At 39.8% G+C, this 16446-nt stretch overlaps 1 protein-coding gene across 10 annotated transcripts in view; it reads left to right on the forward strand.

The window, feature by feature from the left end:
• The window catches only part of UTRN (utrophin), a 454961-nt gene that overhangs the window by 42569 nt on the left and 395946 nt on the right, over positions 1–16446 (forward strand). For 6 of the 10 annotated variants that reach the window (XM_073219698.1, XM_073219699.1, XM_073219705.1 and 3 more), the window contains exon 1: positions 10071–10224. The exons of the other annotated variants lie outside the window; for them this stretch is intronic. In XM_073219698.1, the coding sequence (XP_073075799.1) occupies positions 10131–10224 (94 nt within the window). In that variant the 5' untranslated portion in view covers positions 10071–10130. Of the gene's footprint in view, positions 1–10070; positions 10225–16446 lie in introns of those variants that run through there. 10 annotated transcript variants of the gene reach the window in all.

Consider the following 16446-nt stretch of genomic DNA (forward strand, 5'->3'; position numbering starts at 1 on the left):
TAAATTCTGTAGTGGTGGAAAATGCCATGTGAAATGGCACACTGAAGGAGAGGCAAGCCTGATGCTGGGTTGCTCAGATGATTGTGATGGTTTTTCCCACTGGTCTTCTCCAAATGCGCATTCTCTGTGCAGATCAGCTAATCCCAAGGGGAGGCAGACAGAGCTTCTCCCCTTCAGCCAGCCGGTGGATGGATGGTTGGCCCTTCCTGATTTGTTCTTAGCGATATCTCTTTCTCTTGACTTCTAATTCCAAGTTGCTCTTGGCTTCTAATTTTGTTCCTCTCTTGGAGAAATAGGAACAAATACACTTGTGTACAACTCTGAAGGTTAAGAATTTTTTTTTATTCACAAAGGCAGTTTTTCATTTACATGCTTGTTGGTTTCATTTTTTCACTCAGTAAAGATTTACTGCCTACCTACAACATACCGGGCACTATGCTAGACACTGGGCATTGAAGAATGCTTTATTATGACCAATATTCAAATTACTTTAGAGTGAACTGTTTTAGGAGATGACTATGTAAAAGAAGTCATGTGTTAGCAAAGACAGATTTTGCGGTCTGTGTGGTAATTTTTTTTTTTTTTTTTTTACAAAATTGCTACTGGTGAGAAAATGATGATGATTTGCACTTCTGACCTCATTGCTAATGTTGGGTTTCTGTGCTTAAGACTCTTTGTGCTGCGGAGGCGAAAGGCCTTGTAAGAGTCTTAATTTCATCGGAATATTGCACCTGTTGCTGGCTATTCTTGCATATGAAATCCAGGACCTAGAGTCATTTGCTTTCACTTCCTCTTCCTCCCCCTTCTTTCCGGTGTGGAGAGGGTCAGGCTATTAACTTCTGTGATGAGTAACCACCTTCTTCCATCAGTGTATGATTTGAACACCCTGGGGAGCTGAAGTGTTGGTCCCTTTGTTCTGTTGCCAAAGACTCACATCCGAGTGGCCTTAAGCTTCTGATGCTAGTGTTTGTGCCAAACTTTGGGACTGGGGTGGCTGGAGGGACTGGCTTTCAGCAGCTGCTGCTGTTACCTGATACCTGGAACCTTACTGCTGTTGAGGAACATGTGTTTCCTCTTGGTTTCATATGATTCTTGGCTAAGACTTTGAGGAAGAGAGGAAGTATTGTATAATATCATTTACTTCTTGAAAAATAACTTTGAAATCTCTGGGCCTCATGTTGGTTCAGGCAATGGGACAGAAAGCCAGCGAGTTGCTTTAGAAGGCCCACGAGGCAGTGGAAGGAAAGGACATCGGGCTTGGAGCTGGTCCCGAGGTGAAGGACCCTCATGAGAATTTGATGTTTCATTCGGTGTTCTTAAACTCAGTTACTTCATTTTTCACATGAGAGTTGAAATATTGACACCGCTTACCTTGTTAAGAATTTTTCGGGCATCAGTGAAAATAAATGTGAAAGAACTTTGAAGTTCAGAGGCCTCTAAAGTTGGTGAGTTTTACTGAGCTAACGGGAACGCTGGTATTTACAGCACTCCACCGACTTGGCAGCCTCCAGGAAGTTATTTTAGTCCAACATTCCTAATTTAAAACGAAGTTTTGTTATATTTGTTTTATTTATACTTTTATAGATAGATAGATTTACTGGACATTCTCTGGAGGAGAAAAATTGTGTGGGAAGTGGAGCTTTATGCAGAACGGTGCATAAAGGGTCTCAGCTGGCCAACTCTATGGTGTGTTTACCATCACGGATGGACGGCTCTGGAATAAGAGGGCCTGACCCTGCTTTTGCCTATTACTGGATTACCTTCTTCTCTTTTGTACCTTCTGGTGTTGTTTCCACGTTGCCCCCTACCATCTTCCTCCCTGCTTTTTGTGACTGGTTAGAATACCTAACAATAGGCTGTTTATGCTTTCTTGGCTTCTGCTGTTTACTCCCACCTTGTTTACTCAGCCTCTGCCTTCTCCTTTGCTTTTTTTTACAGGCTTTGGCCTGTTTCAGCGCTTCAGCCTGATCGCTGAGGCAGTGATAGCAAGTGCCACAACCCTCCCTCCCTCCCATAGTCGCGGTGTCTGGCCTGGGAACTGGTTCCTCTGCTTCCCTGCAGGGAACAGAGCAGGCGCTCAGTAAATAGCTCAGACTGGCTCTCAGAAGTGGGCCTCCCTGGGTCTTGGGCCCTTGAACTTGGCTGTGACTCTCATGGCTCATAAGTTCTGGAGTGATAACCATGACTTGACTTCTCTGTTCCTTTCCTGGTTACCTCTTGGAAACAATATCCTTTCAGAAATCTAATTAAAATAGTCTCGGTCAGTTTCTCAGTGTTAGTTCTGCCTAGTTATTACTGGATCATTAATTTTTTCCCCACTCTTAGCCCTGAGTTGTCGCAAGTAGATGATTATGCCTCATACCCAAATTGAGAGATAGAACATGAGAGTCTGGGTGGGTGTGCCCATGTTTAAACAGTGCTATCTCCGTGTGGTATCAACTGCAGGCTGAATATGCAGATGACTCACATGTGTAAATCTCCATGTCTTCTGATTGGCCAACATCAGATTTGCATAAGGGCGTATTAGCTTCATAAGATAGACATTGAATTGAGATTGTCACTGTAGGTGACCAAGGGACAAAGTGTTATGAGTGACACATCTGGGTCTGTAGGCTGGCACACTCCATGGGGTACTTTGGTCATGTCTCCCACTAGATATTTTTACTGCTAACAACAAAGAATAATCCCCATGCTTCTCTTCTTTACACTTTCCCAAGAAGCTTGGGGATTCTCATACCGTCTAGAAACTAGAGAAGCTTTGCTCACAATGCCAGCAGGTGCACTTCAAGAAAAGTCACTGCTGGCCTTTGCTTCATAGCCCAGAAGCTTGCCAAGGCTATTGCCTCTACTTTTAAGAACTAGTCTGTCTTCTATATTCCTGAATGTGTCCTTCTCAGCTGGCCACAGCTCTCTTGTCCCCTGTGGAGTCCCTTCCCTGAGTCCTGGGGTCTGTCCCAGAGCTGGTATTTTGGTTTGGCTTTGGCTACAGACTGTGCTGCCTCCCTTCTGCATCGTTCCTCTCACTGCCCTGGGCCACTGTCACTTCTGCTCTTATGTCTTTCATATTAGCTTGTCTCTCTTCTTTCAGTAAATGCTCCTTTATTAAGTCCTTACAATGTGCCAGGTAGCAATGCCAATAAATGAGAAATGGCAATGTTTATTCTTCACCCGATTTGTAAAAAGCATAACATGCACAAAATCCAGAAAAATGACTCCCTTTTTCTTTCTTTTTAAGTTCTGTCTTGAAATTCCTCTTTTTAAAGCATTTGTGTTGTTTTATACATCTCTTTTAATGTCTCCTTAAATAACTATTCCTGTTCCCTGAAGAACGCTAGCAATGACCTTCCTTTCTTGTGCTAGTGTGAGACACTTATGGCTGCAGTGGTTGTTCCAGAGACCCCTGCTTTTAACAGCCAGGAGTGCGGGGTTTCTCCACTGTCCTGTGAGGTCAGATCCTGGCTTCTACAAAGCAGTGGCATCACGCAGCAGCCATGTAGTGTTGGCCTGTTCTTACGCAGATTGCTGCCAGTCTGGAGGCCTCACCTTAGTCCACACCACTCAGTGGCCATTTCTGTTTGGAAGCAGCATTCCCCTTGTGAACGTGCACATGTGTGCATGCACACACATGAGCATGTGTGTACACACACTGCTCAGCACCCTCCCCTCCTGTCTTGTTGCTGGGAGGAAGTGTATGAGCCTGCCACCTCTCTGTATCCCCCAGATTAAGGGATTCAGTGGTATTGTTCTTCACCTCTTAATGGCACTACTTCGGTGCAGTTTTCCTGAGATAATTGTGAGAAACATTATAAATGAATCCTGCAATGCAACTTCTTTTAATTCATCATTCCAAGTAGATATGTTTATTTGCACATTAGAAAATAAAACTAATAATACTTAAAATATGATTTCTTTCCTCTTTCATTGGCATGTCCTTAAAGTCTGCCTTTGAGGTCAGCCTCTGTGTGGCTGGGGATAAATTCTCAACTTGTCAGTGGTGGGGATTTTGGCTTAACTCTCTCTAACATAATTTTGTTGATGATAAAGTCATTCAACTGCATTAATATACTAATATGGAAACAAATGCATGATTTCAGATTTTATTTATATCTGCTTTGGAAAAACAATCTCATGAAAAATCAGCCCATTAAATACCATCCTTGATGTTCTTTTTTTGGGGTTGCATGTTTTTAGAAAACTTTTTGTGGTTTTTGCTCTTTGGATTGCTTAGTTATACCAGCAATACTGTAGTGAGTACTTTTAGACAAATGTTATTAAAATCATGTGAAAAATTCTTTTCATGTCAACATTTGAGGTTTTGTTAGTAATCTTTAATGTGATCAAGAGCTACGGTAGACTTTCCTAGCTAGAAAAAAATAAGTTAAAAAAATCCCAATATGCTCTTTGATTACTGGAGAAGTTGTTTTCTGAACAAGAATTGCTTTGATGAAAGTATTAAAGGGAATGCATTAGAGTGGGCGAGTCTTGAAGACAGAGACTAGGCCTTTCTCGTTTCTGCATTCCTATTGGGTGTAATGCTGCATAAACGGTCTACACAGGCAGGGGAGTTGACTCGGATGGCAGAGAGCTGTGTAAACCTCAGGAGGAAGGTTAGAGTCTAATCTCTTTTCACATGGGAAAACCTTAAGGATTTTGAAGCTAGGGAGTTGCAGGTATTTTAGAAAGATCACCCTGGGGAATCTGTGGGAGAGTGAATGGGAGTGAAGAGAGCCTGGCGGCACAGGGAACATGGTAGGTGGCTTTGCTGGGAGATCCCAAGAAAAGAGGATGCAGGGAAGATGGGTTGGAGATGGATGAGGCCATGGCTTTCATTGGGCTGGCTCCATGATCCCTCACCTGCAGTTACAATAGCTTAAAAGAGCTCTGAAAACCAAAAGGTATTTTCTTTGTAAATCACTTGATGGTAAGACCTGAGTTTGATCTGAACTCATTTTGGTGGCAAAATCTGACCTGAATTGCCAACATGCTTTAAAAATCTTTACTTATCCCACTTACTGTTCATTATATATAAATATAAATATAAATATAAATATAAATATAAATATAAATATAAATATAAATATAAATATAAATATAAATATAAATATAAATATATATATACATGCTGCAGACCTATTACTGTGTTTAATTAGGGGAAATAGCCTTGGTTCTTGCTGTTTTTTTGTTTTAAGGTAATAATGGCCTATGTACTGTTTTCTTGAATGGGAAAAGTATGATTCGGCAAAACATCTGGCTGAAGGCTTGTGAAACGATTTGACCTTTGTTTACAAGATAAGGTTGGTAAGGCTGACTGATTAGATATGGAGGGAACTGAGGAGGAAAAGAACATTACTAGCCTGGAAAACTCAATGGTTAATGATGATATGACCTCATTAGTGTGAAAGGAAGCAGCACGTTTGGGGGGCATCAGAAACATTTATTAGATTTATTGAAAAGGATGCATCTTGGATTTTTGAAATACTGCTTGTGTGCAGTACTGGCATCTTGGATTGAGTCCTGAACCAGAAAAATGAGACAGTTGGAGAAATTTGAATGTTATCTATAGAGTAGTTCATAGTATTGCATCAAGGCTAAATCTCTGGATTTGATAATTGTACTCTGATTATGTGAGAGGGTAACATTTGGGGAAGCTTGGTGAGAGGAATATAAGAACTTAGTGTACTGTTCTTACAACTTTTTTGGTAAATCCAAAATGATTTCAAGTTTTAAAAAATGAGAAAAAAAATGTCTCTTTTCATATCAGGAAATGGCATCATCCGTGCTACTTTGAAGTGGAGAATATCTATTAGCAGGAGTATGGTTTTCTTGGAGAATTTGAAATCTAAAAACATTAAGTCCAGTAAAATTTTAGTCGGGTTTCCATCCCCATCTGACCGATCATTTAAAAAAAAATTTTTAAAGCTGATCTTGTTTTTTAATCTTAAGAAGATTATTTTCACAGTGTGTGATCTGAGAAGAATGTTTGATTGTAGCTTATGTTCATACAGAAGAGTCCCAAAGTGGAGCCAGTAGTGTCTAGATGGTTCCCAGGAAGGGCTGACACCTCAGTGTCCCTGCACCTGGCCTTCCCAGTTGTGGAGGGTGCGGTTTGCCTCTAGCTTTGGTCTGCTGGTCTGCAGGGTTAGCTGTCGGTTCATTAGTTAGGAATGACAGTTATAATAAGAAGTTCAAAGCCAACAGGCTCTACAGATAACAGAAAGAATGAAGAAATGTGTGTCTTTAATAGCCAAGGTCCGCTCATCTGGGTTTGGCTGGGCTGATGCTGCTGGTCCCGTCTCCCAGATGGACAGAGAAATAGTCTCCGATTGCCTTTGCTTCATGCTCTCACTTCTACACCACCTCCTGTAGTTTCAGCTGATTTGTTTTATAATTCTTCCTCTCATCCAGCCCTTGATGAGAGTAGACATAGGCTTGCAGCCAGTTGCTATTGAGCTATAATGGAGATAGTGGTATGTACAAAATTTGATTACTGCTGGTAACACCAGATTGACTAAGAAAGTGCCTACCCTAGATAGTTACTTGCAGCATAAATAGTCTATTGATTTCACAGGAACTAGAAATGAGGTCAACATGTAATCTAGCAGAATGGGTCTATGGATAGAGTGGGTTCTGATGTTACTGAACAGTTTTAAAAAATGTCCTTCTAGATCTTTTTAGAAGAACCTTCAGATAACTTTTGATGAACTGATTGCTGCTTCTGATTTTTTTCACTGTCAAGTATTTACAGAAACTCTAATGAAGGCTTTGCACTTAATGTTTGATTAATGGTTTGTTGTTTCCTGAGTAGAATCTACTTTAGAAATTGTACTGGTTGATACAGACCATATTTGCTCCTAAGCTATGATGACATTTCCACTTAGCTTACTACGAATGTTTTAGAAATTTCCCATAATGGAATGTTCTATTTGACATAGAAAAGTTCAGTGGTCAGTTTCATTAGCTGTATGCCAAGAAATAACTAAAACAATGGACTACATAATGCAACCTTGGGACATGGAAAATTTCTTAGAAGGTAATACATGTTGCAAGGCCTGAAGTCTTATATTGGGGAAAAAAATTATTTTTTAAACTTTACAGCCTTTTTGTATTTTCTTTGTTATGATTTATATAGATTTCATTCTGCATAAATTTAGTTTTTCTTTATTCAGGGATTAAAAAACTAAAATCCCAAAATTGGACATTTTGGGAAAGAGATAATTCACATCATCGCACATGAATTTGTTCAAACACTGCAAGGTCTGAAAATAATGATAATTCCTCTGGATTGGATTGAATTTGATTGGATAATCTCTTGGAATTAGAAAAATGATAATCCTTTTGAATTGGATTATTTTGAATTTTGAGTTAGATTGGATGATCCCTTTAAATTAGAATAATGACTAATCACTATCCTTCTCCCAATACCACATTTTTTAAGAGGGAAGGGGAAAGTATTGCTAGTGTCTAGATCCTGACTTCTTGTCCCTCTTGCCTACTTCAATATTTGTGAGATTCTTAATCTGAAATTACGTCTGGGCTAAAATTTCTTCCTATAAATAGTTATGGCTGTTAACTTACAAAAGGCTGCTTTAATTGAGCCTCTTTCTATGTAAGAGGAAGACACATACAGAAAGACAGGTGGAAAGATCTAAGTTGTAAATGAAGTGTCGTATTATGCTGAGAATTTCTTCTTACAAGTTTTCTTAAGCAGTCCTTTAGTAGAGGAAGAAGGGCCAACTGATTTAGCAGCCTCTTACTGGAGATATAATCTGAAGGCCAACAGTATTAGTGGTATGAACCTGTACAGTTATACCAGTTAAAAATATTGAAATTTTTTCATACCCATTGAAAAATTGCCACTGGTAAAGGTGGACACCTTCAAGATCTTGCTTCAGTATTGTAGCCAGTATCCATTTGATTAAATGGTGCCCATGTCTTCCTGTTGTTCTGTATTTTGAGTATTTACTCCTGCCTATAAAAATGGAGACATTTTTGGGTTACTGATAAAAATTGGGCTTTGATTACCATCAGGGAAATGCATATTGAACCACAATGAGATGTTACTTCATACCCACTTAGATAGCTATAATTTAAAAGACAGATAATAGTAAGTGTGGGTGAGGATGTGGAGAAATTGGAACCTTCATGCACTGCTGGTAGGCATGTAAGATGGAGCAGCCACTTTGGAAAACTGTCTAACAGTTCTTCCAAAGGTTAACCGTAGTGTTACTATATGACCCAGCAATTCAACTTCTGGGCATATGTACCCATGAGAAATACATGTTTATGTCAACATAAAAAACTGTTCACAAATGCTCACAGCACTATTATTCATATTAGCCAAATCTCTGTCAACTCATGAGTGATGTAACAAAATGTTGGGTACTCATACAATGTAATATTATTTGGCCATAAAAAGTAATGAAGCCCTGCTACATACTACAACATGGATGAACTTTGAAAACAGTACATTAAGTGAAAGAAGCCAGGCACAAAAACTGCATATTCTATGATATTCTATGATTCTAGGCATTCATTTATTTGAAATGCCTAGAAAAGGCACATCTGTAGAGATAGAAAGTAGATTTTCATTGTTGTCTAGGATTGGGGGGCAGGGAAGAAACAGAGAGTGACTACTTTTTGGGGTGATGAAATGTTCTAAAATAATGGTGATGGTCGTGCAACTCTGTGAACATACTGACAAGTCATTGAATTATGTACTTTAAATGGTTTAATTGAATAATATGTGAATTGTATTTCAATAAGGCTATTGCAAAACAAGAATTGGGCTTTGACTCTGTGATGTAATCTGTATCATTTTGCTTTTCACGGTCTCTCTGCTCACAACAATTCGAGGAGACAGGTGAGATCACTACTACCATTTTATAGATTTGGAGATCGAGGCTTAAGAATATTTTGTCAGAGTCATCCAGCATCTAGTCTAGGAAAATACAGAGATAAAGAGGAGGAGAGCGGGGCAAATATTGACTAGTTCTCTTTTCTGTACCTCAGCTGGTAGCAGGGGGAGAGATGGCTTTTAATTAAAACCTGTGTGTACTCTGATAAGGATACATATTCTATGAAAATCTTTGCTTATAATTAGAAGGTTTCTATATCAAAGCAAGAGAGAAAAAGAGAATAGGGATAAGAAAGCAGGTGAAGTAATGTGCGTAATGATACTTTGCTTGTATGTGTGGCTAACATGCATAAGTGATAGTGAGAGAGCAAATATGCAAAATAGAGTAGGCTGGAAAACATGAGTCAACATTTTTACCTTTTATTCATTTTACTTATTTATTTATTTATTTATTTTAAAAATTAAGGTATCATTGAAACACAATCATATGAAGGTTTTACATGAGCAACATTGTGGTTACAACATTCACCCATATTATCAAGTCCCACCCCACACCCCACTGCAGTCACTGCCCATCAGGTAGTAAGAGGCTGTAGGGTCATTACTTGTCTTCTCTGTGCTGTACTGCCTTCCCCATGATCTACCTATATTGTGACTCTGAATTACAGATGCTCCTTAATCCCCTTCTCCCTCCTCACCCACCCTCCCCAACCTCTTCCATTTTTTTTCCTTTATAATTCGATGGGGTTAAGTCTATTTTTTCCATAATAACAATTCCTAAGGAATCAAGAAGGAATCCTTCTGAGTTTCATTTCCCTAATATATATACATACTAAAGGGAAGTAAGTCCAGTTTATTCTTTGAAGTATAGTTAATATGTAACCGAACTCTTCAGCCCAGTTGTATACCCAGGGCAAACGCCTCTATTTATATCGCAGTGGGTAGGGAGGTGGGTGGAGGTGTCCTCTATCAGCTGAGGTTGTCAAAACAGGAAGCCAAGTTATAATCTCTTTGTAGTAGATCAGAAACATACAAAGGCCTTTAGTTGTGACAATTGAAAAAAAAAAGCAAAAACAACCTAAGGAGTTTTCACTAACTGCAAAGTGTCACTTCCTGTCTGGTACTGAGAGGAGGTTGGGTTAGGTTTAGTCAGATCCTCTCATGGGAAAAATAAAAGCCACCCCAAAACAGGACATCCCAGTGTGCAGTTCGCAGGCAGCTTTTGTTGTCCATTTCCGCTGCATCGTTCTCCTCAGCATTTACACAAATGTAGGTGATGAGCAGCTCAGCAGCCACCACGTTTCGTTGGAAAACGTGCAGATTTGATTTGCCAGGGCAAGCAGCTCGCCAGGCTTGCAAGATATTGCCAGGTAAGTTCATCACCGGGTGCGGTACTCCCAGCTCGAGACATTTTGAAAAGAGGATGTCAGCAAGGGCAGTCTCCCGGTCTCTTAGGGAACCCAGTTTTTTAAGTAACAGAGCCTCTGTGGTCCTAGACTGGCTGGTGGTGGGGACTTCCTGATGCTGCTTGATCCTTCTGACACTACATCTGTTGTAGACCCTAAATTGTGGAGGTCACTGCTGTCTGCTTCATCCCTCTCTTCAGAATGTGCTAGTTTGCTAGTGACTGGCTTTTTTGGAAAAAGTGCTCAAGGAACCATAAATTTGTTGGACAGATGTGCTTCACTTTACATCCCTGTATTTTCAAAGTAGCCTAATGTGTGCTGACTATTTACTGTCGTATAAAGTTTCCTCTGTGCTGTTAAATAGTGATAGAGCTCATCCCATACTATAACTGACTGGCTGGCTAAGAAGGTATTTTACTTATTTAAATATATAGTTCAGAGATGATAAAGGGGAGAACTGGGTGTTTGTCCTTTTGGGGGGACTGTAAATGAAAGGGTTTCTGATTTAGTGCAGCTTTGTCTAGGAGCAACATAAATGCAGAACTAAACACTGGCTCTGCTCCTACCCTTTTCTCTCACTGGAGTTGACTCCCAGGGAGACCTAGTTTTTCAGATCCGTTCAGACATCCTTGTCTTCTTAAATGTATCTATTCGTGAGTGGGTCATATAAGCTTTCTGAGAAAATAACCACAGCATGAGGGCCGCGTGGTGTTTGACCTTACACATCGCGCTGAATATTGTCACTATGGGAACACCGGTTAGAATGTAAAAAAATGGCTTTCTTTCCTTTAGAATTGCTTTTTCTCTCTTAATATCTTCCGGCCTCTCTATGAATGCGGTGGTAAATGCTTGTAGGCATCGTCTCTGTGGAGCACATTTAAACTAAAATGATTGGAGCAGTCCCTATTTTTTTGGTAACTTTGGTCTCTTGGTCAAGTAATAGATCATTGTGCTATAATTCGCTTCTTTAGCTATTACTTCTCTCTTCTTTTTTTAAAAAGAACAATGTGGTCTCAACAGAAAATTAAAATACCTTTCAGGGCCCTGAAAACCTAAACCCCATGCAGAGGTGCAGCAGTTGCTGCCTTGTGGCTTTTCCAAGATACCTCTTGACTCCCAATCCTCTTCCACTCCCTGGCATCGCTTGTCTCCGTGATCTGCTAGCCTGCGTCTTACTGTCTAGCTGCAGAGGGTCCCAGTGATTGAAACCAGAAGACAATTAGAAGAAAAATATAAACAGACCTTCAAATAGTAGGCAGAATTTAACACAAGTGGACTGCAGCTTTAAATATGAATTCTGGTCTATTTCGATAACGTTCTTGCTCGTCCTTTGATCAGTCCAAAGGCTTTAGGAAAATAGAAAACATTTTTTTACAAGTAAATATTTCAAGTCATAGTCTTTTAATAAAAATAGAAAATCAATGGGTACGTGATTTCAAATTCCTCGAGGGCCTACACTATGCTCTCTTCTCATTGGTTGTTACTGAGCTGAATATTTGCTTGTATCTGTGGAGTAGATCTCTTGAGTGATCGGTTAGAAATAAAGATAGAGAAAAATACATTCTTATGGAGGTGTATTTCATTCCAACACATGTCCTTTTTTTGGTTTTCAGAGCAGTCTCCATAATATGTTAAATTTCGGTATGACTCCTTTATTTATAGACCTCAAGTAAGGTGGAAAGAGTGAAACCACAGTGTTTTCAAAAAACTTTTGAAATGCAGAAGCTGGCATTTCAAATGAGTGTTGTAGAACCTAAAGGGAATAATAAAACCAGTGGTAAAATGGAGTAAATTTTAGATAGAGATTTGCTCAACATTAACATTTCAGTTTTATTTTTGAAATCGCCAATCCTTTGCTCTAAACAAACGTGGAACTCTAATTCAGTGTATTCGCCTCTCAGCTATCCATTGAGATATAACAGGGAAACACTGGGTAAGCTGAAATCTGAATCTCTCTCTCTCTCTCTCTCTCTCTCTCTCTCTCCCCATCTCCCTACCAACACCTACTCTGTATCTTTGATATAGAGTCTTTTTAATTAAAAAACATGTATCCTAAACTTTTGTTAATTATTTCATTTCCTTTTCTTAATCTTGATGTCTGTGGACAAATGACCAAATGTTAAAAATTATCTAATTTAGAGAGACCAAATTTAAAAATAAAATATTTCAAAATGTGAAATAAAAATTGTTTGGAAGCATTGCAGGACTTGTAGGCATTTACTAATGCAGATGATTTCTGTCTAGAAACTGCCCTGCTCACGAAGCCACTTCTGGGAGGCCCTGCCTTCCTTGCCATCCTTCCTGGTTTCTTGTCAGTTGGCAGGACTCTATGTCAGCCGTTTCCTTTGTGAACCAACAGGTTAAAGTATGCTCAACCTTGGCCGCATGTTAGACTCATGAAAATGCTGGGGTCCCACACTCAGAGATGCTGATTTAAGCTTGACTTTGTAGCTTTTCAAAAACTGTCCAAGAAATTCTAATGTGGATTCAAGGTAGAGGAGCCTAGCGGGCTGCTACTCATTCCCTACCAGTCTGAAGCTCCATGAAGCGAAGGACAAGAAGGGAGCTTTGTTGTCATTGTCTCCAGAACCTCAGTGGGTGCTTGGCATCCAGGAAGGCTCAATATCTGTTTGCAGGATGGACGGAGCAACTGTGCAGCAGGAAGGCCGGAGGAGGACTGGAGCTCTCTGTTTCTGGGCTGTGCTGCAGGAGAGCAGCTGTCATATGGGAGGAAGCTCTTGGAAATGACCACAGGGGAGTAGGCTATTCTCAGGGCACATTAAGCAGACCTCTCAGAAGAGACAAGGCTCTGGGTTGGCAGTATCTTCATGAAGCAAGGCAGGTTGAGAGCTTTGGAACTTTGGAATCGGAATTTCATCCAGGGCTGAGGTGTCTGTGTGTGTGAATGTAGAGATTGGGCCAGTTGGGGATACTACCAAGGGGTTCTCCCAAAAGACCTGTGCAAGGTGTGAGTTTGAAAGGAAGGAGTGTGTTTATCTTTGTCAGATATTAGGGGCTGCCTGACCCACTGGGTGGCTATATCCAAATAAAGGAACACAGAATTTAGAGTGGTCAGGGTGCAGTGGGGTTTGTCTGGGAAAATTTCTCAGGGCTTGTGAATTTTTAGCAGATCCTACTGTTTATAAAGAAAATGAATTAGTGGCTAGGGAGACCAGTGACTTGTTTGAAACCAGAGGATTTGAGAGGAAAATAAAAAGAATGATTAACCTGGTACTGAGTGGTTGGTTGCTCAAGGGATGGACCTGGGTCTCAGTCACCCTCGCCGTAGATTGTGTAAGTCACTGAACCTCTGAGATGGGTTTCTCAACCAGTAGGATTCACTGGGGGTAGTGATCTGGATTAATGATGAAACACATTTTTCAAGCACCTTCCAAGCTATAGTAACAGTTCAAGGTAAATAAAACAATACATTCTTTACAAATTATAAAAATTTAGTCAGTTGATAATGGACTTTGCTACTTAGAGTCTAGGAATAGGAAATCATGTCTTATGTTCATTATGGTCTTTAAAATATGTTTAAGCTGAGGCTGTGAACCTGCCATCTTTTTAGGTGTGTTTTTCCTTGGCATTACTTGAAAAGTGTACTCATGATACAGACCCTGGATCCGTTTGATGTTTCACTTGAGTTCTTTGACCCATATTTAGAGGGCACCAGGTGCTTCCTAATCTAGCCATCTGCAAATCCAGGATTTGGTTGGGGGGCCATGGGATGGACTGGTGTGAGCATTAGATAGGAGCTGGGTGCAGTGGCACCTTTTCTGCTGCCCTAATATTTTGACCTTGATTTGAACAGTTCCGTGAACTAGCTGCTCAAGTAGTTTTTTCCCATTGAAGTGGAACTTTCATTGTTTTGCAGAGGAAGATGAGTCATAGCCCAGTTTTTTTACCATTGTGGCAAAGTGAAATTTTAATCAAGGACTAAAGGAACCCAGGTCAAACTTTCTGTTTGAATCACAGAGTATTGAAACTTGGATTGTGAGCTGGACAGGAATTAGTGTGGCCCCCTCTGTGGGGTGGCTCCTGAGTTGAAGAAGCCTTTTATTGTAAAAAATTTCCAATCCCAAATCTAACTTTTAAGAATGTTTTTAAAGTATCTATAAAAAAGTTCCATACAAAGTATCTATAAAAAAGTACTGTACATAGTCAGCCTTCTTCTTAAAATAATTCAATGCAGAATAAAAATTATACAAAATGGAAAATTGCCACTCCCTCCCCTTCTCTATAACCACTGTTAATAGTTTCATTTGTCCTGCCTCACTTTTTTGTATGAATATGCAGATCCGCAGCTTTATATCTAAGTTTTCCACAACTTTTATATCACAGTTTTTATAAAGTTTTGCAGCTTTATATCACAGTTTTTCTTTTTGAACCAAAGTTGAAACACTGTGTAGTAGTAACATCCATTTAAAAAATTTTTGAAAAATAATGACGTGGGTACATGTATCTTAGTTTATTTGGGTAATTGCTGGGGCGAATAAGTTTGTATTGTTAAATTGCTATCCACAAAAGATAGAGAGATAAAAAGTAATATATAATTGTTTGAACTTGCTTTTTTTTGGGTACAATTGAACTTTTTGCATGTGTTTATTGGCTCTTTGGACAGATTCTTCAATGAACTACCTTTTTATATCTTGCCTGTTTTCTTCTGTTGTTTGGATCTCTAACTTTTAAACTCTTACTGCTTCTGAAAGAAATTCTTAAAAAGGGCAGATTTTGGATAACTTATTTGAGTTTCTTTTGAATTTTAAGATGGTTCATTTTCAACTCGACAGACGTGATTTCTGGATCTCTGGGACAGAGGTTGAAATCTTCGGATTTAGATTCTGTATTTTTTCTTTCTTTCTGGTTAGTGTGGTAGATGTCATCATCCCAGACTCTGCTGACACTGGTGATTATTTTGGGGCCCTCGCTATTTTGTTACATTTTCATTAACTCTGATAAATTATTTTCAGAGGGATGGTACATCCCAGAGTTACTGATAGAATAACCCCCTTTCCATTTTTGTGGAACATGTTAGAGTTAACAGGGAGAGGCTCTAGAGTTAGACTGATGGTCGAATCCCAGCGAGGCTGCAGCCTCCGTTTCCTCCCCTGCAAAATGGAGGTGATGGGGCTGTTGTATATCTTTAAACAGGTGTGCACATAAAACCCCTGGCACATTTGTTGGCAGATTACAGGAAAGATTATAATAAATGGTGGTAGTTTTTGAGTAGAGCTTTTCAAGCTAATACAGGAAAAATGAATACAGATTAGAGGTTAAATGAAGATAAGACCTGAGTTTAAATGAGGCCCCACATACCCCTTCACACTGAACATGTTCCAGTTTGTCTTCATCCTTCAATCTAGATCTGTTAGTTATTTTCCACATCAGAGTATCAAGGTTGAGAGTCTATGCTGGGCTCATTTAACTGCAGATCCAGTGTGGGGCAAATACAGAGCTATACAGGATAGCAAATGGAAGGGCAGCTGTTTGGAGAATATCTTTGTGACAGTGTGCCCAAAATGTTTTTCTGTTTCAAAGTTCACTATCATTTGTTCAGAAGGGTTTTTATTGTTTGCAAGCAAGCAAGGCAAGCAGAGGGAAAGGGCACATGGCCTGCCCTATGGCTGTGCTGTATGACCTATTTGCCTTTTGGTGTTTTATATAAAGAGCTTTATTTAGTCTGCAGAGCGAACTATTTCTCCAAATAGAAGAGAACTGTCATAATGGTCTGGAAACATGATAGATTTCAGTTGAATGCCTAGTCCAGATACTGTGAAAGGCTGGGCTACCTAGCAGTTGTAAGATAGGCATCATGCACAGATTCTTCCAGGTCAGTTGCATATCGTCAATGGGAAAGCCTCAGCAGATAGCGATCCTCTTGGCCCTCTGAGAAGCAGCTGCTCTTAGCACTGACCCTTTTCTCCTGGGTCAGCCAGCTGTGAGCTGGGAACCTGCTCCCAGAGTATGTCTCCTGGCCTTGACTTGTCCTGTTTTCTTATTCAGCTCCTAGATTCTGTGCCTTTAGCTTCTGATTCAACTCTTAGACAATAATTCCCTTTCTGAAGTTAGTGGCTCCTAGATTGTGTTTGAGAGAAGAAATGTATTTCCCCAAAACATTCACTGTCTCCTACCCAAGCAGTCATATCTGATAAGACTCTGAGAACTGTTTATTTAGTTGTTAAT

Source organism: Manis javanica, chromosome 13 (genome assembly GCF_040802235.1).
Source record: "Manis javanica isolate MJ-LG chromosome 13, MJ_LKY, whole genome shotgun sequence".
Lineage (NCBI taxonomy): Eukaryota > Metazoa > Chordata > Mammalia > Pholidota > Manidae > Manis > Manis javanica.